The following is a 25,857-nucleotide window of genomic DNA, read 5'->3' as shown; positions in this document are numbered from 1 at the left end:
CTGACAAAATAAACCATGTCTGACATTATCCTAAATGTCATGTCTTGGAAGTAAAATATTCTAGTCTGTGACTAAAAACTCAGTAACATTATGACAAATTGTCTTCAGATGTGAGATGTCAGACTTTAGTCTTTTCAAATTTTTTAAAGTCTTCCAGTGTATGGTAGGCATAAGTGTACACACATACAAGGAATTTGACTCTGGCATTTTTCAATTTAAAAGTAAAACTGAAAGTAAGTCCACCTGAAACGTCAGTAATAAACAGAAATCAGTGTGCACAGAACTATATTAAAGACATTATTCTTGTTGACGTTCAAAGTATTTTCAAACAAAACGAGACTAGCTCGCCCCTCCCTCCTCCTCATCCCGTCCCCTCAGTCCTCCCTTCCGTGCTTCAGCGAACTAACCCCGCCAACCCCCACCTCCTTTACCGGCTTTTAGAAACTGTTATGGACAGAGATCTTTTTTCTATGTGCTCACTAAAGTCTGGAATGACATTCCACAGCACATCAGAACCTTAACGTCAACAACATCATTTAAATTAACATTTGCTCGCTATTTAATGGAGAGGTTTACCTGCGACCATTAAGTCAGCTTTATGGCTTTGCCCTGTTGCTCATTCTCCTGGTCTGTGTGTTTGTGACTGTTTTTGTCTAGGAGTTTTTGTTGTGTATATGGTGTTTATGTTCTGCAGAGCAGGAACCTGCTGAAAATCAGTTTTACACTGAGTCAGGCCCGATTGTCTTTAATCTTTTCCTGTTTAATAAATAAAAAATGAAAATGAAAATGAAATCCTTCATGTCGGTTATTGGCTGAACGCTGGAACACGGTTTGTTATGTTTTTGTGATCCAGGTTGGCCACTTTGTTTTTGATGGCGTTTGTGGACCCTCGGCTGTCTACAGAGACCGCGTTTTTTTTACAGTGTGTTCAGGGGACCGGCAGCTCGCGGATAGTGAGGAGAGGTTGGCTGTATGTGACAAAAAATGTTGTAGTCTAAAAAAACGTGTGACATCCTTAGAGTACCTTTAAGTACATCAGGTCAAAGTTAAATTAGGAAGTCAGTCTGTAAACTGTGATGGATATTTAATATTAATATATATATTATATTATTGATAATAGTTTGCTGTATAAAAAAAATTAAGTTTGCCAAACGCTAAAGAGAGAAAGGAAAGGGAGAGACTGGCATACTGCTAATAGTGAGGAACCTCCCTGCTGAGACTGTGATGGACAATGATTGATTTTATTTTTTTTTCGTACCACCTCTTCGGAGGACAACTTTATTTTTTATCATAAAGCAATATATTTTATATTATATTTATATTTTACGTCCTCAATGTCATCAAACTGGCCCACATAACTCCAGTCCCAATCTTTTAAATCCCCCAAAAAATGTTCTACATCAAACTTTCTAAGGTTCCTCTTGGAAACCACCCGAGACCCTGTCTTTTTTACCTGTACATCCCTTACACAGACAATGGGGCAGTGATCACTGACTCCTAGCTCAAAGACACCGCTAGTCGAATATTTGCCAGCCTTGTTGTCAAAATTAGGTGTGGATTTGAAGTCATTTTTAGAATTTGGTTTAGTTGGCTCTGTAATCAGATGTGATAAGTTTAGACTGCATATGAGATTTTTAAACTGCACAGAAGCATCAATTCAGCCAATTCAGATTTACATTAGGTCACTATATATATATATATATATATATTAGGGGTGGGAATCTTTTACCATCTCACGATTCAATTCGATTCCGATTCTTGAGGCCACGATTCGATTCAAAATCGATTTTCGATTCAAAAAGATTTTCGATTCAAAACGATTCGATTTTATCCATAATGATTTCTAATCGGTTTTCTGATCATGATCTACTCTGATCTGCTTTGCTATACAGAATGACAAACAGACATTAAAGTGTCTTTTTCACATTTTAAGTTCAATTCTCAGGGAAGTGCCTTTTATCAAAAACATTGTCTGGTTCTCAATTGCTACTCATTAGTAGCTAGCTATAAAATAAGTTGGAACAAAAATAAAGTGCTTCTTCATAATACAAAATGGTTGAAAATAGGTGCATGTCCCAGGAAAGTTGCAGTTTACCACAAATATCATGTAGAACACAACCGGTGAAGACAAAAAAAAGAGAAAGCTATGCCATAATCAGAACTAGTATCTATATAGGCTAGGCTATATTTAGGCCAAAGTAACAAATGTGTCCAAAAAGTTAGTCTACACAAGTTGGACTACAGTTACAAAATGCAACAGGTGTCATGCGCGGAGTCTCCTCCTCTCGCACGCATCACACCGGGGCTGCGGGCTGTATTGTGGAGCTTAAGTGCAACATGGATCTTGAGGATGTAAAGAAAAACGGGAGAATTACCTTTGAGCAAGTTTGGAGGAAAGTCGGAGGTATGGAACCATTTTAATCAAGTCGTGGGCAGTGACAACATATGTGTCGGCTTTGTCGAGTGCATTAAGTGCCGCCGCTGTTCGCCTACGACAGCAAATAGGCTAAAACGGAGAAGTGGATGATGAACAGACACATGATGATAAAGAAAAGATGATAGTCAACCTTCAATGTCCTCTTTTGTTACTTCTCCAAGCATAGGCTGCCCCTGAGGAAGAGGCAAGCCCTCCCAGAGAAATACGTTGAGTTTTTTTTTTACGTTTCTTTATTCAGATCCATTTGCGATCCGTTCCATTCTGAATAAACTAACAGCAGTTTACATGCTCCGCTTCTGTTGCATTATTCATTAAGATCATTTTAAACAGATTTTTGCAGTTCAAACAACTCTGAATTGTAGCCTAGTTGAGAACGTCAGTTAAGACTGCCCACGGATTAAAAAAAGTGTCTGGTTGAAATCGGGCTCGGGCTCATAATTCCAGTTAATGTGTGTCGGGCCGGGCCGGGCTCGGACACAACGTGCACGGGCTGGATCGGGCTTGATTTTTTGGGCCCGATCTAAGCTCTACTATATCTGCAGCGGTGGAGAAAACTGTCTCAGCTGCAACGCTAGTGCGTACCTCGGCTCCGCTGTCTGTAACATGCAGACGAACCCCTCGTTCTCCACCACACTGTAAGGCCTTAGGTCTTTGGCGATGAAGCAGGCGATTTTTTTTGCCCTCTCGGAGTTGGCAGGAAGTTTTGTGAAGCACTGCAGTGTGCGTTGGTCTGCAGCTGGCGGCCAAACTTTAGCTTTAAGTGAAGACGGGGCTGGTTGGATCTCCCTCTCATCCATATTTGCTTCCTCTTTGTTTTAGTGATTTGCCACTCACGTTCAAAAACCGTCTGCCGGACGTAGTTACAAAAATGGAAGCGAACAGCCAGCTGATTTTATTTATTTATTAAATCGATTCTTGGAAATTTCAGATCGATTCTGAATCTTTGCAAATGAGAATCTAGATTCTTCTGTGAATCGATTTTTTGGCACACCCCTAATATATATATATATATATATATATATATATATATATATATATATATATACATATACATACACTACTGGTCAAAAGTTTTAGAACACCCAAATTTTTCCAGGTTTTTATTGAAATTCATGCAGTTCAATGTCTTATTGTACTCTGAAATGAAAGAATAGAACAAATTAACGTTTTAAGTTAAAAAAGAAATCATGGAATCATTTTATAAACCAAAATGTATTCTAAATTTTTTACTCATCAAAGTAGCCCCCTTTGGCAGATAGAACAGCTGAACACACTCGTGGCATTCTTTCTACAATGGAAATCAAATATTCTTCAGAAAGTTCTTCCCAACTCTGTAGCATAAGTTCCCATAAATGTGTGGCACTTGTAGGTTGCTTTGCTTTCACGTTTCTGTCCAGTTCATCCCAAACCAGCTCAATGGGGTTTAAGTCTGGTGACTGTGCTGGCCACTCCATGTTTTTAAGCTGACCATCTTGTTCTTTTTTGCTAAGGTAGTTCTAGCATAGCTTGGACTTATGTTTTTCTTATTTTTTCTTATTCTGACGTCTTAGCAATGGCTTTCTTGCTGCAACTCGATCTATCAAACCTGCAGCTCGAAGTCTTCTCTTTACAGGTGAAACTGAGACTTGCTTATTACGACCACTATTAAGCTGTGCTTGAAGCTGTTGTCCTGTGAGCCGCCTGTCACGCAAGCTGTTGACTCTCAGAAACTTGTCTTCTGATTCTGTTGTGGCTTTGGGTCTGCCAGACCTCTTCCTGTCAGAGTTTCCCCCAGTTTCTAAGTGCCTTTTGATGATGAAGAATTATGTACTCACTGACACCTTGACGTTCTTCGTAATTTCTCTGTAGGAAAGACCAACATTCTTAAATGTTATGATGGTCTGTCTCTCTTCCATTATTAATTGCCTTTTTCCCACCATTTCTATGGCAACACACTACTTTCTGCAGTACAATACAGTTCAAATAATGCTCACGAGGGTACGGTACCACAGTGTGTTCCAACAATACTTCTATACAAACAGAGGGGGTTGTAAGTAATCCAGACACCTGTGGGAATTGGTAGCACCAACTTTCAGGCCCCGTTTACACGAAGGGAAGACCTCTCATTTACACGAAAACCCCGTTTTTATCACAGAAAACGATTATTTTTAAAAACTCCAGCCAAAGTGGAGATTTTGGAAAACTTTGTTTGCACGTTTGCATGTAAACTGAGATAAACGGAGGTTTAGGCAGCCGAGAGAGAGAAAGAGGACGTGATTGGTTGCTGTTGCTGTCGGGATTCTGATTGGCTAACGTGGGCTTGAGCTTCTCGTTACACTGCCACCTACAGGTCTGGCGTGCTCTTGACTGCATTGACGGCATATATACATGGGTACATATAAACGAACACTTTTCTGAAAACCGAGAGGTTGAAATGTCCGTTTACGAAAATAGCCGGCCACGGAGGGGAGTCTATACGTGTGACTGGAACCATTATCACATCATCAGGGGAATCAGGGGAACATCAAAGTTTGAGAGACCAATCCAGCCTGTAGCTAAAACAGAGAGCTCAACACACAGGGTGAAAAGAGGAGCTGCAGCAATGTGCAGTACAACAAAAATATGGTGTTTTTTGAAAATTAAACCATGTAAACCTATTCTGGTACAACCTCTAAATACAATTATGAACCTGAAAATGAGTATAATATAAGCACTTTAAATAATTTTAAGACATTGTTTCGCGAGCAACGTTTCTACGCCTTCTAGTGTCTGTCTCTAACTTTACAGCGGCTGGTTTTGCCTCAGAAATGCAATAACAGTGAGCTTGACCGCAGTCTATTTCTGTGAGAGCAACATTGCAAGCTGCTACAGTTTGCATACTCTTCCGCATCGCAGATTGCAAAGCACACATGACTAAAGGAGCCATTTAGCTAAGACTTGCAGAGTAAACAAAGCTGATGCAGTTCGAGGTCAGATCACATTCTCACTACAAACAAACCGCTTCAGAGTTGGTTTGAAAGTGTTTGGTCCGCTTTTGGTGCTTATCAAACCGCAATTGCTGTATTCACACCTGGCCAAACAAACCGCACCGAAGGGGAAAATTAACTCTATTACGATTCATCTGAACTAAATTAGGCAGGTGTGAAAGCTCCCTTAGACTCACAACCTGGACAGATTCTTGGTCTTTTGTTCAATGGAAACTGACACTCTTAGGAATGTTTGAAGTCTTTTTAAGATGCACACCTGTTTGTTAATTATGAATAGTCCCTGAGTGGCAATAGTTAGTGATTTCCTATAATATTTTAATGGCCATGTTCCTCATAATTTCTCCAAGTTGGGTATTTGCATGTGCTTCATGGAAATGATGACATAGATCAGTGGTTCCCAACCTTTTTTCCTTGGCGCCCCCCCTACTCATGTCTAAGAAAAGCTGAGCCCCCAACCTCCCCGAAACCGAAGTTGAGGTAACTCTCAAGATAGAGCCTTACTTTCTTTTTTGATACAGAGACGTTATCAGCACTGTTACATTTCTCCACCATGTTTCATTCATAAAATAGTGATGCCGTGGCGGCAGGAAAAACGAGGATACAACTAAATATATAGTTTTCATACAGACTTTTGTATACATTATATATTATAGTGTATTATAATTTGTTTAACATGTGCAAATATTTTTTTTTTACCTCAACCTCAAACCAGATAAAGACTTGTGCCGCCCCTGTGATCTTTGCCGCCCCCCCTGGGGATGCCCGGACCCCAGGTTGGGAAGAGATGTGGTACAGGAATTGCATCACCATTTAATCATTTGTTAACAATGCTGACGTGATTTTTTTAACACAAGTGAGGGAAGGACAAAGCTTATAAACAATATGCGAAGGAAGGTAAACTCTGCAGAACAGCTCTGCTCACACAGAAAGAAGCCGGGGCTCTACACTGCTAAAAGTATGTGGATGATTTGGGGTTTTGCATGTGAACTCAGTGGCATTCTCTGCTGTAAAGATGACATATATGCATTGTTGTAGGAATACAAATTGACATCCATTTAATTTTGAGTTAAACATTTTATGTCTCTTCAATGCTTTTTAAAGATGGCAAATGCAATTCAATCTCAGACCAACATCACTGTTGGACGGGGGTTACTGGAACGAGTGTTATTCTCCACTGTGACTACAGTGCCGTGCTGTGTGTTTCTTTTCATTAATGGGACCATGTTATTCACCTTGAGGAGTAAAAATGTGTTTTGTGAGACCTCACGTTACATTCTCCTGTTTAACCTCCTTTTTGCAGACACTGTACAGCTGGCACTGAGTCAGTTACTATACATACTGGCTGCTTGTAGAATAAGGCTGGCATATCCTTTATGTGGTGTTCTTACCATGCTTTCTGATCTCACAAATGAAGTCTCTCCTCTCACACTGGTGGTGATGTCTCTGGAGAGATATGTAGCTGTGTGCCACCCACTGAGGCACTCTACCCTCATCACCATCAGAAACACAGAAGTGGCTATCATTGTGGTTTGGGTTTTCAGTTCACTTAATATCCTCACACAAATTCTTTTACTTTTAGATTTTCCATTTGAAAACCTGGAGAGCCTGGAGATGAAAGATTTTTGTGCTAGAGAAAATATGCTACTTGGCCGGATGTCTGATGATTATGACAAAGCGTTCACCTATTTTCTGTTTGTATCAGCTGGTGTGGCAGTCACTTCATCCTATATTGGTGTGATGATAGCAGCCAGGTCAGCCTCCACAGACAAAGCTTCAGCACGAAAGGCTCGTAACACACTGCTGCTGCATCTGGGGCAGCTGGGCCTCAGTCTCTCCTCAACTATATACAACCCCTTACTCATAGCTATGTCAAAAGTCCTACAAAAGATAGTGTTGGTGCGCATTCAGATTGTTCTTTATGTGTGTATTGTCATATTTCCCAGGTGTCTAAGTGCTCTTATCTATGGCATAAGAGACCAGACCATCAGACCCATCCTCATATGCTATCTATGCTGTCGACTGAAACTCAGTCATGTTAGTCAAGGCTGAGGTCTCACCCTAGGATACATGAAATGCACATTTGTCAAGTGTGTCTTAAAACATTGCATGTCCATATTTACATTGAAACTGTTTTTGGTCACCTAAACTGTTTCTCCCGTCCAAAGATGTATCTTCCTAAGGATAGTTCAATGTTAGAGTTATGTTAAATCTATTGACTGTTCCTCACACCTGTCTTAAGACCCGTAGCCATCAATCTTGTGAGTATGCAGCACAGAGACTAGGAAATGCTCTGCCCCCACCATTAACGGTCAGTTAAAGCCCTACCTTTTTAAACAGGCGTTTGGTTGACCTGTCAGCACTTTATTTATTGTATATTACTTTTACATTGTCTTATTATTTATTTATTTATTATATGGAATTTAATGTAAAAGGAATTCATTTTAAAAACATTCATGTGGGATTTGCAGCACTTCATGATGATATTATTGGCCTACTGTATACATTAATGTTTCTGTTAAGTAGAATAAAATAATGTGAAATACTGTTGCAAATGTGCTGTTTTTTATACAATAAATAAAATTACTCATGTTTGTTCCCCTCCACCAACCAGTCAAGTTGCAGTTTACATTTATATCTGTCTAAAGTCATATAATATATGTCGAGAACACTTTGAAGGAATTTATTTAATGGTATTAAGTGTATTTTTTGATGTAATGCAGTGGTTCCCAAACCTTTTCTGCAGGGTCCCCTTTTTGTACATAAAAATATTTCCAATTTTCGCTGCTGCCAAATGTCCATTTGTTTGTGCTGATGGTACATTAATGCATCATCACTCTCTGTAGCATCTGTATCAGTCAAAACTGGTGTACTCTTAAAAGTGTGACAGTACTATTTTTCTATCTATTTAAAAAAATATATATATGTTCACAATGCTATCCAATGCAGTAAAAGTTTAATAATGTATGCTCTCTGTCAGACAAACCCTTGGAGGTTCTTGCGAGCCACTCGTGTAACACTGTTACAAAGTTACTAAGTCATGTTCTTTTGTCTGAATAAATGAAGCAATGAAGAAAACAGCTCTAAAAATGAGTCCCTTGACATCTTTCCCTTCTGAATGGAAACACATTGGGCAGCAATGACAAATACATCCTTTGAGCTGGAATTGAACTAGCAACCTAAGGACACCTAGTATTATCAACCTAAAGTGCTCCACTCTACCAACTGAGTTATCAAATGGATAGACACAATAACAGGGTACGTTAAGTGCCAAACCTGATTCCCAAGCATCGTTTTTAATTTAATTGTAATGCCATGGTTCCCAAAACTTTTCTGCAGGAACCCCTTTTTGTAGATACAAATATTTATAATTTCCCTTGCTGCCAAATGTGTCCTTTTGTTTGCACTGATGGGCCATTAATGTATCATCACTCTCTGTAGCATCTGTATCAGTCAAAACTGATCTAAAAAACGAGTCCGTTGACATCTTTCCCTTCTGAATGGAAACACATTGGGCAGCAACCAAAAATACATCCTTTGAGCTGGAAATCTAATTCAGTCCAAATAACTGAATCAATGGAGACAACAGATCTGAAAACGAGTCCCTTGACATCTTTCCATTCTGAATGGAAACATATTGGGCAGCAATGTTTAAATTCATCCTTCGAGCAGGAGTTGAACCAGCGACCTAAGGATACCTGTTATTATTAACCTACAGCCCTCCACTCTACCAACTGAGCTTTCGAAGGGGTACATGTATTATTAGGGTAAGATAAGTGCCAAACCTGACGTCCAAGGGCATCTGTATCGTTTTTGGCGATGATGGGCCATTAACGTGTCATCACTCTCCATCTCTATAGCATTGGATTTCCATCTCTACGGCAGCAAGGACACACATATGCAGCCTCCACACACCACACTCAATAATGGAGCTTATCTAACAACTTGAATCCACACAAAACTGGTGTACTCTTAAAAGTGTGAATGTACTATTTTACAATCTATTTTTACGAAATAAATATGTTCACACTGCCATCCAATGCAGTAAAAGTCTAATAATGTGTGCTCTCTGTCAGACAAACCCTTGGAGGTTCTTGGGAGCCACCCGTTTAACAGTGGTACAAAGACTATTAAGTTGGGTTCTTTTGTCTGAATAAATGAAGCAATGAAGACAACAGATCTAAAAAAGCAACCCTTGACATCTTTCCATTCTGAACGGAAACACAAAGTGTAGCAATTGAAACGCCATCCTTCAAGCCAGAACTGAACCAGCGACCTAAAGAAACCTGTTATTATGGAACTACAGTGCTCTGCGCCACCAACTGAGCTATCGAAAGGATACACACACTAATAGGGTACGATATGTGCCAAACCTGGGTACTGGTACTTTCTTGTTACTGTGATCATCCACATTCATGCCGCTGATCGTATCATTGATCTATGATATCTATTTAACTAGCAACCATTCACTGTAATAAGATGTACTAGTACATTCACATCAAAGTGTTGCTAACCTTAACAATAAAGCTAATAACAGAATATATACTCTGTATGCCAACAAACGCCAATAACTGCAATCAATTTGAGGTTAATGTAGGTAAACTAACATCTGGTTATGGTAGCGTGTGAAGTGTTGCTTAAAGCGTACCTCTCGCCAAAATGCAACCAAGGGTCTTTTTCTGACTATACCCGAGTCAAACTTTCATTTGAAAGCATAACTAGGATGGAAACGCCACTTTTAAGATTTACCGTATTCTCGGTTTCGGTCAAATGGCCTTTTGAATAGGAGTGCTAGGTGCACTAGTATGATAGCATCAAAATCGCTATTTTTAAAACACTAAGAAGGCTCGACACAACATGAAACTTTGCTCAAACTATCACCAGGGGATCTGCCCATGAACTCGAGCATTGAGAACATTGTTTGTGTACACAGAGTTTGCTTAAACGAAGGTCTCTTTAGCGGTTGTTGTTTACGCTATCCGCCATCTTGTCTGTCAAAGAGTGTCCATATAAATGAAGCAATGAAGACAACAGATATTAAAATGAGTTCCTTGACATCTTTCCATTCTGAGCCCAAACTCATTGGGCAGCAACGGAAACTCCATCTTTCGAGCCAGAATTGAAGCAGCGACCTAAGGATACCTTTTATTATCAACCTAGAGTCCTCCGCTCTACCAACTGAGCTACGAAGGGATACAAACACTAAAGGGGTAAGATAAGTGCCAAACCTGACATCCAAGAGCGTCTGTATCGTTTTTGGAGCTGATGGGCCATAAAAGATGCCCGGCCACACAAAAACATTTTTTCCTTGTATTTTTTAAAAACATCTTTTCACACTGCCATCTGAACCCTTGGAGGTTCTTGTGAGGAACCTGTTTAAAACTGGTACAAAGTTATTAAGTTATGTTCTTTTGTCCGAATAAATGAAGCAATGGAGACAACAGATATAAAAACGAGTGCCTTGACATCTTTCCATTCTAGGGCTGGACCCGAATATTCGTTCGCTGGGTTGGTATTCGATTTGAAAATTTGACATTTGAATATTCATTTTTTTTATTTATTTTTTTTTATTTTGGTTTATTTATTTTCTGCATTTATCTCTCGTTCACACTCCAGTCCAGTTGGTGGCGGTAATGCACATTTAAGTTGGTTTGCCAACCGCCAATAAACTACAAAGAAGAAGAAGATACTGTCGGTACACGATGACGCCCACGTTGAGTATTTAGCAAGCTGGGCAGAGAAGCTAGCGGCGATAACAAGTGCAGAAATGGAAAACTGTTTCGCATTTTTCCGTTGTGATTCGGCCAGAAACTTCAACATTGTGAGGCGAAGAGATCGTTTTGGAATATAAAGCTTGGATATTACATTTACTTGGACTCTTAGGGATTTATGAAAATCAAGTTTTGGTCAAAATACGTCTGTTGCTGAAAGGACAACGAAAACAGGTACAGTGCCTTGCGAAAGTATTCGGCCCCCTTGAACGTTTCGACCTTTTGCCACATTTCAGGCCTCAAACATAAAGATATAAAACTGTAATTTTTTGTGAAGAATCAACAACAAGTGGGTCCCAATTATGAAGTGGAACGAAATTCATTGGCTATTTCAAACTTTTTTAACAAATAAAAAACTGAAAAAGTGGGCGTGCAAAATTATTCAGCCCCTTTACTTTCAGTGCAGCAAACTCTCTCCAGAAATTCAGTGAGGATCTCTGAATGATCCAATGTTGACCTAAATGACTAATGATGATAAATAGAATCCAGCTGTGTGTAATCAAGTCTCCGTATAAATGCACCTGCTCTGTGATAGTCTCAGAGGTCCGTGTAAAGCGCAGAGAGCATCATGAAGAACAAGGAACACACCAGGCAGGTCCGAGATACTGTTGTGGAGAAGTTTAAAGCCGGATTTGGATACAAAAAGCTTTCCCAAGCTTTAAACATCCCAAGGAGCACTGTGCAAGCGATAATATTGAAATGGAAGGAGTATCAGACCACTACAAATCTACGAAGACCCGGCCGTCCATCTAAACTTTCAGCTCATACAATGAGAAGACTGATCAGAGATGCAGCCAAGAGGCCCATGATCACTCTGGATGAACTGCAGAGATCTACAGCTGAGGTGGGAGACTCTGTCCATAGGACAACAATCAGTCGTATACTGCACAAATCTGGCCTTTATGGAAGAGTGGCAAGAAGAAAGCCATTTCTTAAAGATATGCATAAAAAGTGTCGTTTAAAGTTTGCCAAAAGCCACCTGGGAGACACACCAAACATGTGGAAGAAGGTGCTGTGGTCAGATGAAACCAAAATCGAACTTTTTGGCAACAATGCAAAACGTTATGTTTGGCGTAAAAGCAACACAGCTCATCACCCTGAACACACCATCCCCACTGTCAAACATGGTGGTGGCAGCATCATGGTTTGGGCCTGCTTTTCTTCAGCAGGGACAGGGAAGATGGTTAAAATTGATGGGAAGATGGATGGAGCCAAATACAGGACCATTCTGGAAGAAAACCTGATGGAGTCTGCAAAAGACCTGAGACTGGGACGGAGATTTGTCTTCCAACAAGACAATGATCCAAAACATAAAGCAAAATCTACAATGGAATGGTTCACAAATAAACATATCCAGGTGTTAGAATGACCAAGTCAAAGTCCAGACCTGAATCCAATCGAGAATCTGTGGAAAGAACTGAAAACTGCTGTTCACAAACGCTCTCCATCCAACCTCACTGAGCTCGAGCTGTTTTGCAAGGAGGAATGGGCAAAAATGTCAGTCTGTCGATGTGCAAAACTGATAGAGACATACCCCAAGCGACTTACAGCTGTAATCACAACAAAAGGTGGCGCTACAAAGTATTAACTTAAGGGGGCTGAATAATTTTGCACGCCCAATATTTCAGTTTTTTATTTGTTTAAAAGGTTTGAAATATCCAATAAATTTCGTTCCACTTCATGATTGTGTCCCACTTGTTGTTGATTCTTCACAAAAAATTACAGTTTTATATCTTTATGTTTGAGGCCTGAAATGTGGCAAAAGGTCAAAAAGTTCAAGGGGGCCGAATACTTTCGCAAGGCACTGTATGCATGCACTCTCGGCATTATGGCTGAATTGTTTTATTTTCTGTTACTTTGTAACAGTTGTGTACATGGCTGTATATTTTAAAGACTTAATGCTTTAAAGTTATAAAAAACGCTCATGAGTGGAAGTTTTATCAAGGTTACAGCGACGCCCCAGTCACAAAGTGTCCCATTGACGGGACGGTGATCCGAGGTTAAAAGTTTATTAATTCTGAACGCGTCTGGCCTGTCTATCTATATTGCACCAAATACGACACTGCACTCCCTTGTGAAGTCGTTTGGATGAAAGGTTCTCAAAATAATCAAAATGCAAACAAACAGACAGACACATAGAGATTCCTGCCTTTATTAGAGATAATAATATGTTCAGCCCCCTCTCTCCAAAGCTTCGAATATTCGATGCTCATTACTACCGAAGCTTAGAAGCTCAAAAAATGGTATTGGGACCAGCCCTATTCCATTCTGAATGGAAACACATTGGGCAGCAACGTAAAATTTATCCTGTGAGCCGGAGTTGAACCAGCTACCTAAGGATACCTGTTATTATCAACCTACAGTCCTCCGCTCTACCAACTGAGCTATCGAAGGGGATACACACACCAACAGGGCACTATAAATGCCAAACATGACGTCCAAGAGAATCTGTATCGTTTTTGGTGATAATTAAGTCAACTGTTCTTTTGTCTGAATAAATTAAGCAATGGAAACAAAAGATCTAAAAATGAGTTCCTTGACATCTTTCCATTTTGAACGCAAACACATTGGGCAGCAACAAAAATTCCATCCTTCGAGCCGGAATTGAACCAGCGACCTAAGGATACCTGGTATCTTCAACCTACAGTCCTCCGCTCTACCAACTGAGCTATCGAAGGGATACACACAGTTACGGGGTAAGATAAATGCCAAACAGGATGGCCAAGAGTGACTGTATCAATTTTGGCAATGATGGGCCATTAACGCATCATCACTCTCCATCGCTTTAGCATTGTGTTTCCATCTCTATGGCAGCAAGGTCACACATACACAGCCTACACACGCCACACACAATCATGGAGCTTATCTAACAGCTTGAGTCCACACAAAACTGGTGTATTAGCAGTAGGGCTGGGCGATAAAACGATAATGATATATATCGCGATAGACACGTGATCGATATCAATAAAAAATGTGTTCGATAAAACCTTCCATATATTTTTTTTTTTCTTCGGTGGAAGAAACAGCAAGTTTAGTTGCATTAACAAAGGCACTCTCTCTGGTAACCTAGCAACGTAGGGAGTGACAAGCTAACAGCCAATCGTGTAACAGTATCAAGTTTGGTTGCGCTGTTTCGTTGTCTCGTGCTGGTCTGCTGGATTCCTCTCAGAAACCGGCGACTGATAAGCAGAAAATGAGTGCCGCGGCGAGCGAGGAAATTGTAAATAAAAGAGGAAAAGTCAGCTCGCCAGTATGGCAGTTTTTTGGATATTATAAGTCTGACCGTAGTCAGACCAATATCGTCTGCAAATTATGCAAGACCGTTGTCCCCGCCAAGACTGGTAATACAACGAACTTGTTTTACCATCTTAGTCGCGCTCACCCTTTGGAGCACAGCCGTATTCAACCAACAACTTCTGCAGCTGCTGCAACACCGCACAAGCAGCAGACGACCATGGAGAGGTACTCTGCATCAGTGCCTTATGACAAACAATCTAAACGGTACAAAGATATAACGGAGGCAGTGGCATATCATATAACCAAAGACATGCTTCCGCTTAGCACTGTCGAGAAGCCAGGTTATAAAAAGCTCATACACGTGCTTGACCCACGCTATGTTCTTCCTGGCCGAAAATACTTCCATTCCTAAACTGTATGTAATATGCAAAGAATCTGTGCAGCAAGAAATATTGTCAGCCAAGTACTTTGCAACAACCTCTGACCTGTGGTCAAGCCGTACTTCTGAGCCATACATAAGCTTGACCATTCACTTCATCGACAATGAATGGGTTTTAAAAACTAGATGCCTTGAGACTGCATATTTCCCCGAAGATCACACAGGAGAAGTGATAGCAGAAGGCTTGAAGGAGGCATTGTTGTCCTGGGGTCTGATTGAAGACAAAATGGTGTGCATCACCACAGACAGCGGGGCAAATGTAGTGAAAGCGACTTCACTGAACAACTGGACACGGCTGCAGTGTTTTGGCCGCGTTTGCACTCTGCTATTGGTGAGTAGCTTTGTCATTTTAATGCTCGTCATCAATGTTAGTTCCTATGGTGATTTTATTAGCCAGTAGTTGAGATTATATATTATAATTATATTATGATATATGTATGGAAGCAGCTTTACCCACTGACGTGTGTGTGTGTGTGTGTTTGTTTATGTGTGTGTTTATGTGTGTGTGTGTGTGTGTGTGTGTGTGTGTGCGTGTGATCTATTATCAGTTATTAACACTGGCATTGTTTTTCTGCAGGTGCTGCAGGAAAAGATAAAAGAGTGGAGAGGGCTGTAGGTGTGTGCAAGAAAGTGGTATCTGCCTTTTCTTACTCGTGGAAGAAAAAGAGTGCGCTCTCTAAAGCCCAGGAACGTCTCCATCTTCCCACACACCAGCTGGTCACAGAGTCACTAACCAGGTGGGGCTCAAGACAAAAGATGGTGGCAAGGGTCCTAGAGCAACAAAAGGCCATCACTGAAGTTCTGTCTTCTGACAAAAACAACAGGCACCTGATCCCAACGGCAGGATATTGACGTCCTTGAGTCAATGCATGCAGCCTTAACTCCTCTCCTGGAGTTCACAGACTCCCTTTCTGGGGAGTCATATGTGACTGTCTCGTACGTGAAGCCTGTGCTCCACCTTTTCCGCTCCAGTTTGCTGAAAGTTAATGAGGGGGACACTCAGCTCACAAAAGAGCTGAAGACAAAGATTATGACCTATCTCGATGAGAAATATGCTGACCCTGACACAGATGATCTCCTTGACATGGCTACCTTCGTGGACCCTAGGTTTAAAGGCCAATACGTCAGACCAGAGAAGGTAGGGGCCATTCAAATGAGAGCTGTGTCTGAGATCATGGATGAAGACCAGGGCCAATCACAGGCAGGGCCTTCTGAGGGAGCAGCAGAGCAAGGTGCAGAAGGAGGAGCTGTCAGCGGACCACCTCTGCCACTGGGCGTAAAGAAGCAACGCAAGTCATTGGGGAGCTTTTTCAAAAAACAGTGCCAAGAAGATGATGCTTTGCCTCTCACTGAAAAAGAAAAAGTGGAGAGTGAGCTGGAAAGGTACCTGATGTGCCCTGATGCAGACAGTGAGTCTAACCCTCTGGACTGGTGGAGGCTACATGAACGCAACTTCCCCAGAGTGTCTCAGCTGGCGAAAAAGTACCTCTGCATCCCAGCCACCAGCACCCCCTCAGAAAGAATTTTTAGTACTGGGGGTAATATTGTAACATGCACCAGGGCAGCTTTAGACCCAGAGAAGGTCAACCAGCTGGTGTTCCTAGCACAAAACCTGGACTGAAAACATACTTGAATAGTTCAACTTCAAGTATTATTAGAGGAAGAATAACTTGAAGACTCGTTCGTTACTTTTTCATATTTCTGCAGGTTTCTAACAATGTTACTGTACTGTATCAGGTTTGTTATTTATGTTACAGATGTACATCAGTCTACCTCAGTTTTCTTTGTTTACAAAACACTGCACATATTTTAAAACCCTTTATTCACCAGAAGGTGAACAGCTAGTGAACTTCCTAGCACTAAGTTTGCACTAAATTCTCAGGTTTTTCTTTATTTATATTTAACACTTTGCACTATTTTATTACACTTTATTAAGCATTTCTTACATTTTCTTTTCATTTTGCACCTTAAATGTTAAGAGATAATTGTTAAGTGTTCATTGTGACTTTAGACTTATGTTTACATTTTAATTATTTGAGGTTTGCATGATTGTGTTGACATTTCTGCCTCAATAACTGAGGGGATTATGATCAGAGGAAGTTTAAGTTTAAAATAAAAATGTTTAAATGTACAATATTTTTCTCCTGGTCCTTATTTTAAATGGGTCATAAAAATATCAATAATTATCGATATCGACCGATAACACTGATATCGTGATACAGTTTTCAGCCATATCGCCCAGCCCTACTTAGCAGTGTGAAATTTACTTTTTTACAATCTATTTTAAGAAAAGAAATATGTTCACAATGCTATCCAAACCCTTGGAGGTTCTTGTGAGCAACTCATTTAACACTGGTACAAAGTTATTAAGTCAAATGTTCTTTTGTCTGGATAAATGTAGCAATGAAGACAAAAGATCTTAAAATGAGTGCCTTGAAAACCTTTCCAATCTGAATAGAAACACATTCGGCAGCAATGAAAAACTGGGTCATTAAAGGTGCCCTGCCACACAAAGCCATTTTTTCCTTTTATTTTTTAAAATATGTTAGGTCCATATATGTTTGTGTTATGTCGTGAATGGGAAAATTAACTGTTACCTCCTCTGTCAGCTCTAGACATTGAAAAGAAATAAGCAGAAAAATCAGGCCAATTAAAAGCTGGTCAGTCTGACGTGGTGTTGCCAGAGCTTATTACTATACATGAGCTCGCCCAGTTGCGCTGGGTATAGGATGCTTATAGCCAGGCTCTCATTGGCTAAGTTTTATCCAATCAGAGTCAAGCAGCTTAGCTCGTTGAATATTAATAAGAACTGGCACAAATCGAGCTGAGTCTTCCTGCAAGCTTTCTATACCATGCTAGAATGGCTTGAAACAAGGTAACCATTTTTTCTACAAAACATGTTACAGAGTCCATGGTAGACCTTCAGACATTACCACAAAGTAATGAAATACCTGTGGCAGGGCACCTTTAACGCATCATCACTCTCCATCTCTATAGCATTGCATTTCCATCTCTATAGCAGCAAGGTCACACATTTGCAGCCACCACACACCACACACAATCATGTACATTATCCAGCAGCCTGAGTCGACACAAAACTGGTGTAATCTTACCAGTGTAAAATACACTATTTTACAATCTATTTTTAGGAGAAAAGATCTTTTCACACTGCCAAAAAACCCGAAGCTCAAAAAATGGTATTCGGACCAGCCCTATTCCATTCTGAATGGAAACACATTGGGCAGCAACGTAAAATGTATCCTTCGAGCCGGAGTTGAACCAGCTACCTAAGGATACCTGTTATTATCAATTTACAGCCCTCCGCTCTACCAACTGAGCTATCGAAGGGGATACACACACCAACAGGGCAATATAAGTGCCAAACATGACGTCCAAGAGAATCTGTATCGTTTTTGGTGATAATTAAGTCAACTGATTTACAGGGCACTATAAGTGCCAAACATGACGTCCAAGAGAATCTGTATCGTTTTTGGTGATGATGTAGGTAATTGTAAGTCAACTAACTAATCAAGGTTACAGCGACGCCCCAGTCACAAAGTGTCCTGTTGACGGGACGGTGATCCGAGGTTAAAAGTTTATTAATTCTGAACGCGTCTGGCCTGTCTATCAATCAGAGTCCATGGTAGACCTTCAGACATTACAACAAAGTAATGAAATACCTGTGGCAGGGCACCTTTAATGCATCATCACTCTCCATCTCTATAGCATTGCATTTCCATCTCTATAGTAGCAAGGTCACACATTTGCAGCCACCACACACCACACACAATCATGTAGATTATCCAGCAGCCTGAGTCGACACAAAACTGGTGTAATCTTACCAATTTAAAATACACTATTTTACAATCTATTTTTAGGAATAACATCTTTTCACACTGCAAAAAAGACTTGTAGGTTCTTGTGAACCACCCGTTTAACACTGGTACTAAGTTATTAAGTTCTGTGTTTTTGTCTGAATAAATGAAGCAATGAAGACATCAGATCTAAAAACGAGTCACTTGACATCTTTCCATTCTGAATGGAAACACATTGGGCAGCAATGAAAAAAACCTCCTTCGAGCCAGAATTGAACCAGCGACCTAAGGATACCTGCTATTATCAACCTACAGTCCTCCGCTCTACCAACTGAGCTATCGAAGGGATTACCCAGATGGTGGTAGGCTCCTGTGCCTCTCCTTTCATCATTAGCAGCATCCCCCACAGAGCTGCTGAGGTGAAGGGACTGGGAGATCCTGAGGAACTTTTTACCAGTCATTACCCGTCTCGGGAACGGCTAGCTATAAAGATGACACCCACGCCAGTAATCAGTGAAAGAAAAGCATTTGACTACACCCATGTAAACAATTAAAGACATGAATCCAAACATGTCCTGCAATGTCAGATCAATCCACGGGATAGAGGGTGTTGAATGGTGTGTTGTGCCACAGGTGTTTTGAAGTATTGTCTTCAAAATAGAGTTGGTAAAAAAAGAGTTGAAACAACTGCAGGGCTGTGTACGTAGCAGTACGTATGAGCTGGGGTCCTGGGACATTTCTGGGTCTGAAGGTGGGCTGTGGTGGTGTGATGTCTGGAACTGTCCTGCTGCTCCACTCCATGTGGCCACCTGCTCACTGGTGCAGATGTAGCTGGCTCCCAATCCATATCTACATCACATTTCCTATAATGTGAAAATAAAGAAATAACAGTAATTACAAATAATGTTGTGAATGCGAAGCCACCGAAAAATATTAACAAATGTGTAGATATTACCATAGATATTTACATAAATACAATAACAGCTGCAAACTTGTAATGCAGTATTTACTCAAACGTTTCCTTTTGCAACACTTCTTGCAGTAAATGTGGTGCAACATAAATGTGTAACATTAGCTGTGGAGCTCTAAGCGAGCAGAGTAGAGAGCAGGGTTGCCTTTAGATGAGAGACAACTTTGTCTGGCTCATTTAGTGTAACGTAAGCATGATAGCTTGGTGAAATTAGCAAACTAAAGTTAGCTTAGCGAACTATCCATTCTCTAAATTAGTAAACATTGAAATCATCTAAACACTCTTCAACAGTCAAACTGAAGCAGACGGTGAGCTCCAGGTCACAGCCTGTCTAAATATACAGTAATGTTATATACGTAAAATACTCACTTGTAGAGAGTAATGTCTCCTCCCTCTAGGAACATGTCTTCTGCCACGGAGTCGATGCAAGACATTTCACTGTCTTTCTCAGACATTTCCTCCTCTGACTTGTCGCTTTCACGTGGCCGAGTACATTCCTCCACTGCTTCTTGGAGGGTATATCCCATATCTTCTTGACTTGCTAATTTTCACCATTCTCAACTTCTTGTTCGTTTTGGTTTAGGATGCAGAAAGTAGTTGGGCGTGTTTTTGCCATAGGTTTTTGCCGGTGTTTGCACTACACAGATAGCCAATTCCTTTGTTTAGGATTGTAACTACCCGCGAAAGCATCAGTTCCCCATATGAAAAAGTTCATTGGCTATACAAAACGTCAGTCATCGGCACAACCAGTTGCTATTGGCACAAAATAAAAGGGCGTGCACCTTCTATCACCGCAGGCACTCGTTGGCTATTCTAGGCTGTAGACGAGACCAGGAAGGTCCTATTGGTTCAAGTGAGGTGTCAATCGAAAGGTCAGAGTGCAGGGGCCAATTTGATAGCAGATACCAGCAAAAAAATATATGCAAACAAGATTTACTCCAGGAAATACAGTAAAATATTAAATAACTGTCGCGAAATTTGAAATTTAAAAACAGCTGTCCGTGGATATATTTTAATTTCATAATATGTTTGGACTAAATAGTTTACTGGATTTGATCGTCTGGACCTTTGTCCATTTGTCCAATGTTACAAGACCGTTTTTGTCAGAATATTATGGATCTGTGGATTACAATGAGGCTTCAAAGGTGAGTTACCTCAATTTTGTAGTTGTTTGTTACTCAGACAGAGGCGATGATTGTACCTGCTGTTGTTATCTTTTCTTGGAATAGTTTGTATCAGTGAAATCACAAGAGTTGTAGCTTTCCAAAGATGTGTGGTATGAGTAACTACTTAAAAATAGGAGTTGTATACATAGCATCATATGTTAAACGGGCCGTCAGAACGCTAAGGGTTTAAGAAGGCTCGACACAACATGAAACTTTGCTCGAACTATCACCAGGGGATCTGCCCATGAACTCGAGCATTGAGAACATTGTTTGTGTACACAGAGTTTACTAAAACGAAAGGTCTCTTTAGCGGTTGTTGTTTACGCTATCCGCCATCTTGTCAGTCAGAAAGTGTCCATATAAATGAAGCCATGAAGACAACGGATTTAAAAATGAGTTCCTTGACATCTTTCCATTCTGAATGCAAACTCATTGGGCAGCAACAAAAACTCCATCCTTCGAGCCGGAATTGAACCAGCGACCTAAGGATACCTGTCATTATCAACCTACAGTCCTCCGCTCTACCAACTGAGCTATCGAAGGGATACAAATCCTAACGGGGTACAATAAGTCCAAACCTGACATCCAAGAGCCTCTGTATCATTTTTGTTGATTATGAGCCATTAACGCATCATCACTCTCCATCTCTATAGCAGCAAGGACACACATATGCAGCCTCCACACACCACTTGTAGGTTCTTGTGAACCACCCGTTTAACACTGGTACTAAGTTATTAAGTTCTGTGTTTTTGTCTGAATAAATGAAGCAATGAAGACATCAGATCTAAAAACGAGTCACTTGACATCTTTCCATTCTGAATGGAAACACATTGGGCAGCAACGAAAAAAACCTCCTTCGAGCCGGAATTGAACCAGCGACCTAAGGATACCTGGTATTACTAACCTACAGTCCTCCGCTCTACCAACTGAGCTATCGAAGGGGATTTGCACAGATTCACACCATATCCGTTACCGAGATAGACAGCTAAGGATGAGAAATTGGTGAATTGATCTTTTAAATCATATGTGTCAAACCCCAATTACGCAACACTCAAAGCAGAAATTAGCACATTTACTGACTTTCAGATTCAGAATTTTCACAGAACCATTTTCTTCATATTCAGGCTGTGAAACAAGTTGTTGTAAAAAAATTAATCATTGTTTTGCTTGATTTACTTAATTCTATGATGGATAAGGAACTTTTTGCTGACTTGTAGGGCTTTATGTCGTCCGAAATGTGGCAAAAGGCGACAAAAGTTGAAAAGAGTGACAAAAAAGCAACAAAAATGTTGCAAAAAAACAACATCACTGTTTGGCTACAGGACCGGGGCATACCTTTAATTGTCTTGCTTTCTGCTCCGATTAGTTTCTTGCTGTGTGTTTCTCTTCATTAACAGGATCATGTTCTTCACCTTGAGGAGTAAAACTATGTTTAATGAGACCTCCCATTACATTCTTCTGTTTATTGGTCATAATAATTCAGCAACTTCATTCGTTCATTTCTACGGTTTAAGCTAAGAAAGACATTAAGTCAATAGTGCAAAATATACAAGGCACCAAAGTCTTTAAAGAAATTCATTCAACCTCTTACAGGGAGAGATAAATGGCAGAAAGCAGGCCAGGAAAGGGTACTTTCTTGTTACTGTGATCATCCACATTCATGCTGCTGATCTTATCACCTGTCATTGATGCACTACCTAACAAATTATTTGTGCAATGGTATCTAGTTAACTAGCTACCATTCACTGTAATAAGATGCACTAGCACATTCACATCAAAGTGTTGCTAACCTTAACAATAAAGCTAATAACAGAAGATATACTCTGTATGCCAACAAACGCCAATAACTGCAATCAATTTGAGGTTAATGTAGGTCATCTAACATCTGGTTATGGTAGCATGTGAAGTATTGCTTAAAAAGTAACTCTCACCAAAATGCAACCAAGGGTCTTTTTGGGAATATACCCGAGTCAAACTTTCCTTTGAAAGAATAACTAGGATGGAAACGCCACTTTTAAGATTCACCGTATTCTCGTTTTCGGTCAAATGGCCTTTTGAATAGGAGTTTCTAGGGGCACTAGTATGATAGCATCAAAATCGCTATTTTTAAAACACTAAGAAGGCTCGACACAACATGAAACTTTGCTCAAACTATCACCAGGGGATCTGCCCATGAACTCGAGCATTGAGAACATTGTTTGTGTACACGGAGTTTGCTTAAACAAAGCGGTTGTTGTTTACGCTATCCGCCATCTTGTCAGTCAGAAAGTGTCCATATAAATGAAGCCATGAAGACAACAGATTTAAAAATGAGTTCCTTGACATCTTTCCATTCTGAATGCAAACTTATTGGGCAGCAATGAAAACTCCATCATTTGAGCTGGAATTGAACCAGCAACCTAAGGATACCTGTCATGATCAACCTACAGTCCTCCGCTCTATCAACTGAGCTATGGAAGGGACACAAACCCTAACGGGGTACAATAAGTCCAAACCTGACATCCAAGAGCCTCTGTATCGTTTTTGTTGATTATGGGCCATTAACGCGTCATCACTCTCCAGCTCTATAGCAGCAAGGACACACACATGCAGCCTCCACACACCATACTCAATCATGGAGCTTATCTAACAACTTGAGTCCACATAAAACTGGTGTACTCTTAGCAGTCTAAAATGTACTATTTTACAATCTATTTTAAGAAAAGAAATATGTTCACAATGCCATCCAAACCCTTGGAGGTTCTTGTGAGCAACTCGTTTAACACTGGTACAAAGTTATTAAGTCAAGTGTTCTTTTGTCTGAATAAATGAAGCAATAGAAACAACAGATCTAAAAATGAGTTCCTTGACATCTTTCCATTCTGAACGCAAACTCATTGGGCAGCAACAAAAACTCCATCCTTCGAGCCGGAATTGAACCAGCGACCTAAGGATACCTGGTATTACTAACCTACAGTCCTCCGCTCTACCAACTGAGCTATCGAAGGGGGATATGCACAGATTCACACCATATCCGTTACCCAGATAGACAGCTAAGGATGAGAAATTGGTGAATTGATCTTTTAAATCATATGTGTCAAACCCCAATTACACAACACTCAAAGCAGAAATTAGCACATTTACTGACTTTCAGATTCAGAATTTTCACAGAACCATTTATTTCATATTCAGGCTGTGAAACAAGTTGTTGTAAAAAAATTAATCATTGTTTTGCTTGATTTACTTAATTCTATGATGGATAAGGAACTTTTTGCTGACTTGTAGGGTTTAATGTCGTCCGAAATGTGGCAAAAGGCGACAAAAGTTGAAAACAGTGACAAAAAAGCAACAAAAATGTTGCAAAAAAAAAACATCACTGTTTGGCTACAGGACCGGGGCATACCTTTAATTGTCTTGCTTTCTGCTCTGATTAGTTTCTTGCTGTGTGTTTCTCTTCATTAACAGGATCATGTTCTTCACCTTGAGGAGTAAAACAGTGTTTAATGAGACCTCCCGTTACATTCTTCTGTTTAAAGGTCATAATTATTCAGCAACTTCATTCGTTCATTTCTACGGTTTAAGCTAAGAAAGACATTAAGTCAATAGTGCAAAATATACAAGGCACCAAAGTCTTTAAAGAAATTCATTCAACCTCTTACAGGGAGAGATAAATGGCAGAAAGCAGGCCAGGAAAGGGTACTTTCTTGTTACTGTGATCATCCACATTCATGCTGCTGATCTTATCACCTGTCATTTATGCACTACCTACAAATTATTTGTGCAATGGTATCTAGTTAACTAGCTACAATTCACTGTAATAAGATGTACTAGTACATACAGAACAAAGAGTTGCTAACCTTAACAATAAAGCTAATAACAGAAGATATACTCTGTATGCCAACAAACAGCAATAACAGCAATCAATTTGAGGTTAATGTAGGTCAACTAATATCTGGTTATGGTAGCATGTGAAGCGTGGCTTAAGCTATCTGCCTTTAGAATCCAACTAGCTATTTAGTTTCGATGAACAATAACTTAAAGCTGGCTAAATAGAATACCAATACTGACTAGATTCATGAAAGGTCAGACAATGCGTAAAAATTTCAAAAATGTCGTAATTTTATCAACTTACCTGTGACCATGCTTGGGAAACACTGAAAATAAAAATGGTTAAATGCTGGAAGTATTCAATGCTTGGAACTATTGGTTGCCCCCTGACCTGCGTTGGTTCCTTTCTATGAAAGTGTTGCACCTCTCTCTTTCAACGGGTATGGGTAATGCCATTAGATATAAAAAACTTCCAGGTCATGGGAACTATATACATACATACACATGTCATTGCTTTTTCCTCCAATTTCAACTAAGACCAACCTCTAGTTTCCAGAGCCAATCAATGTGCCAAATCAATGTGAGTTTCCAATGTGTGGCTATGAGCATTCAGAAAATGGCGAGGGCAGGATTTGAAACATGATCACCCACCAGAAAACATTCTAATACATTCGCAAATAAATGTTGCTAACCTTAACAATAAAGCTAATAACCAAAAATATACTCTGTATGCTAACAAACGCCAATAACTGCAATCCATTTGAGGTAAACATAGGTCAACTAACATCTGGTTGTGGTAGCAATCAAAGTGTTGCTTACCTTAGCTATCTGCATTTAGAATCTAACTAGCTATTATCTTGCAATTAACAATAACTAAAGCTGGCTACATAGAATACCAATACTGACTAGATTCATTAAAAGGTCAGATAATGCGTAAAAATGTATTATTCTGTGCATTTTGCTTGTTACCATGTGGATTTTAATGTATGCATATGAGTTGTAATGAAATGTGCTGCATAAAAGTGCCTTACCTTTCACTTACCTTTCCTTACCTTGCCTTTGTGCAATGTACTTCATGCTATCATTTACCCAAAAAAAGGCGATTTAATGTAATTTTCTTTGATTTCACAGTGTACAGAGTCCTTGACAGTTTATGTTATAGCAATTAATGAATTAATATAAGACTACATTTAATTTAGTATTTATACTAGGGCTGCCAAAATTAAGGCAATAATGAGTTAACGCAAATTCC

The 25,857-nt window shown here is 40.0% G+C and overlaps 2 protein-coding genes and 6 non-coding genes across 9 annotated transcripts in view; 1 reads left to right on the top strand and 7 right to left on the bottom strand.

Moving 5' to 3' along the window:
• LOC120543671 overlaps positions 1–25,857 on the bottom strand; it is a 620,163-nt gene that overhangs the window by 436,629 nt on the left and 157,677 nt on the right. The window lies entirely within an intron of this gene.
• On the top strand, positions 6,505–7,452 carry LOC120543681 (odorant receptor 131-2-like). Its single transcript, XM_039776840.1, has one exon. It carries the CDS (start codon positions 6,505–6,507, stop codon positions 7,450–7,452), a length of 948 nt encoding a protein of 315 aa, XP_039632774.1.
• trnay-gua lies at positions 13,761–13,849 on the bottom strand. Its single transcript is given in 2 exon segments — positions 13,761–13,796; positions 13,813–13,849. It is a non-coding gene; the product is annotated as a tRNA-Tyr (tRNA).
• On the bottom strand, positions 18,107–18,195 carry trnay-gua. Its single transcript is given in 2 exon segments — positions 18,107–18,142; positions 18,159–18,195. It is a non-coding gene; the product is annotated as a tRNA-Tyr (tRNA).
• On the bottom strand, positions 18,920–19,008 carry trnay-gua. Its single transcript is given in 2 exon segments — positions 18,920–18,955; positions 18,972–19,008. It is a non-coding gene; the product is annotated as a tRNA-Tyr (tRNA).
• On the bottom strand, positions 21,253–21,341 carry trnay-gua. Its single transcript is given in 2 exon segments — positions 21,253–21,288; positions 21,305–21,341. It is a non-coding gene; the product is annotated as a tRNA-Tyr (tRNA).
• Positions 21,651–21,739, bottom strand: trnay-gua. Its single transcript is given in 2 exon segments — positions 21,651–21,686; positions 21,703–21,739. It is a non-coding gene; the product is annotated as a tRNA-Tyr (tRNA).
• Positions 23,697–23,785, bottom strand: trnay-gua. The gene is given in 2 exon segments: positions 23,697–23,732; positions 23,749–23,785. It is a non-coding gene; the product is annotated as a tRNA-Tyr (tRNA).

Source organism: Perca fluviatilis, chromosome 16, assembly GCF_010015445.1.
Source record: "Perca fluviatilis chromosome 16, GENO_Pfluv_1.0, whole genome shotgun sequence".
NCBI lineage: Eukaryota > Metazoa > Chordata > Actinopteri > Perciformes > Percidae > Perca > Perca fluviatilis.
This window is presented reverse-complemented; position numbering and strand designations above follow the sequence as displayed.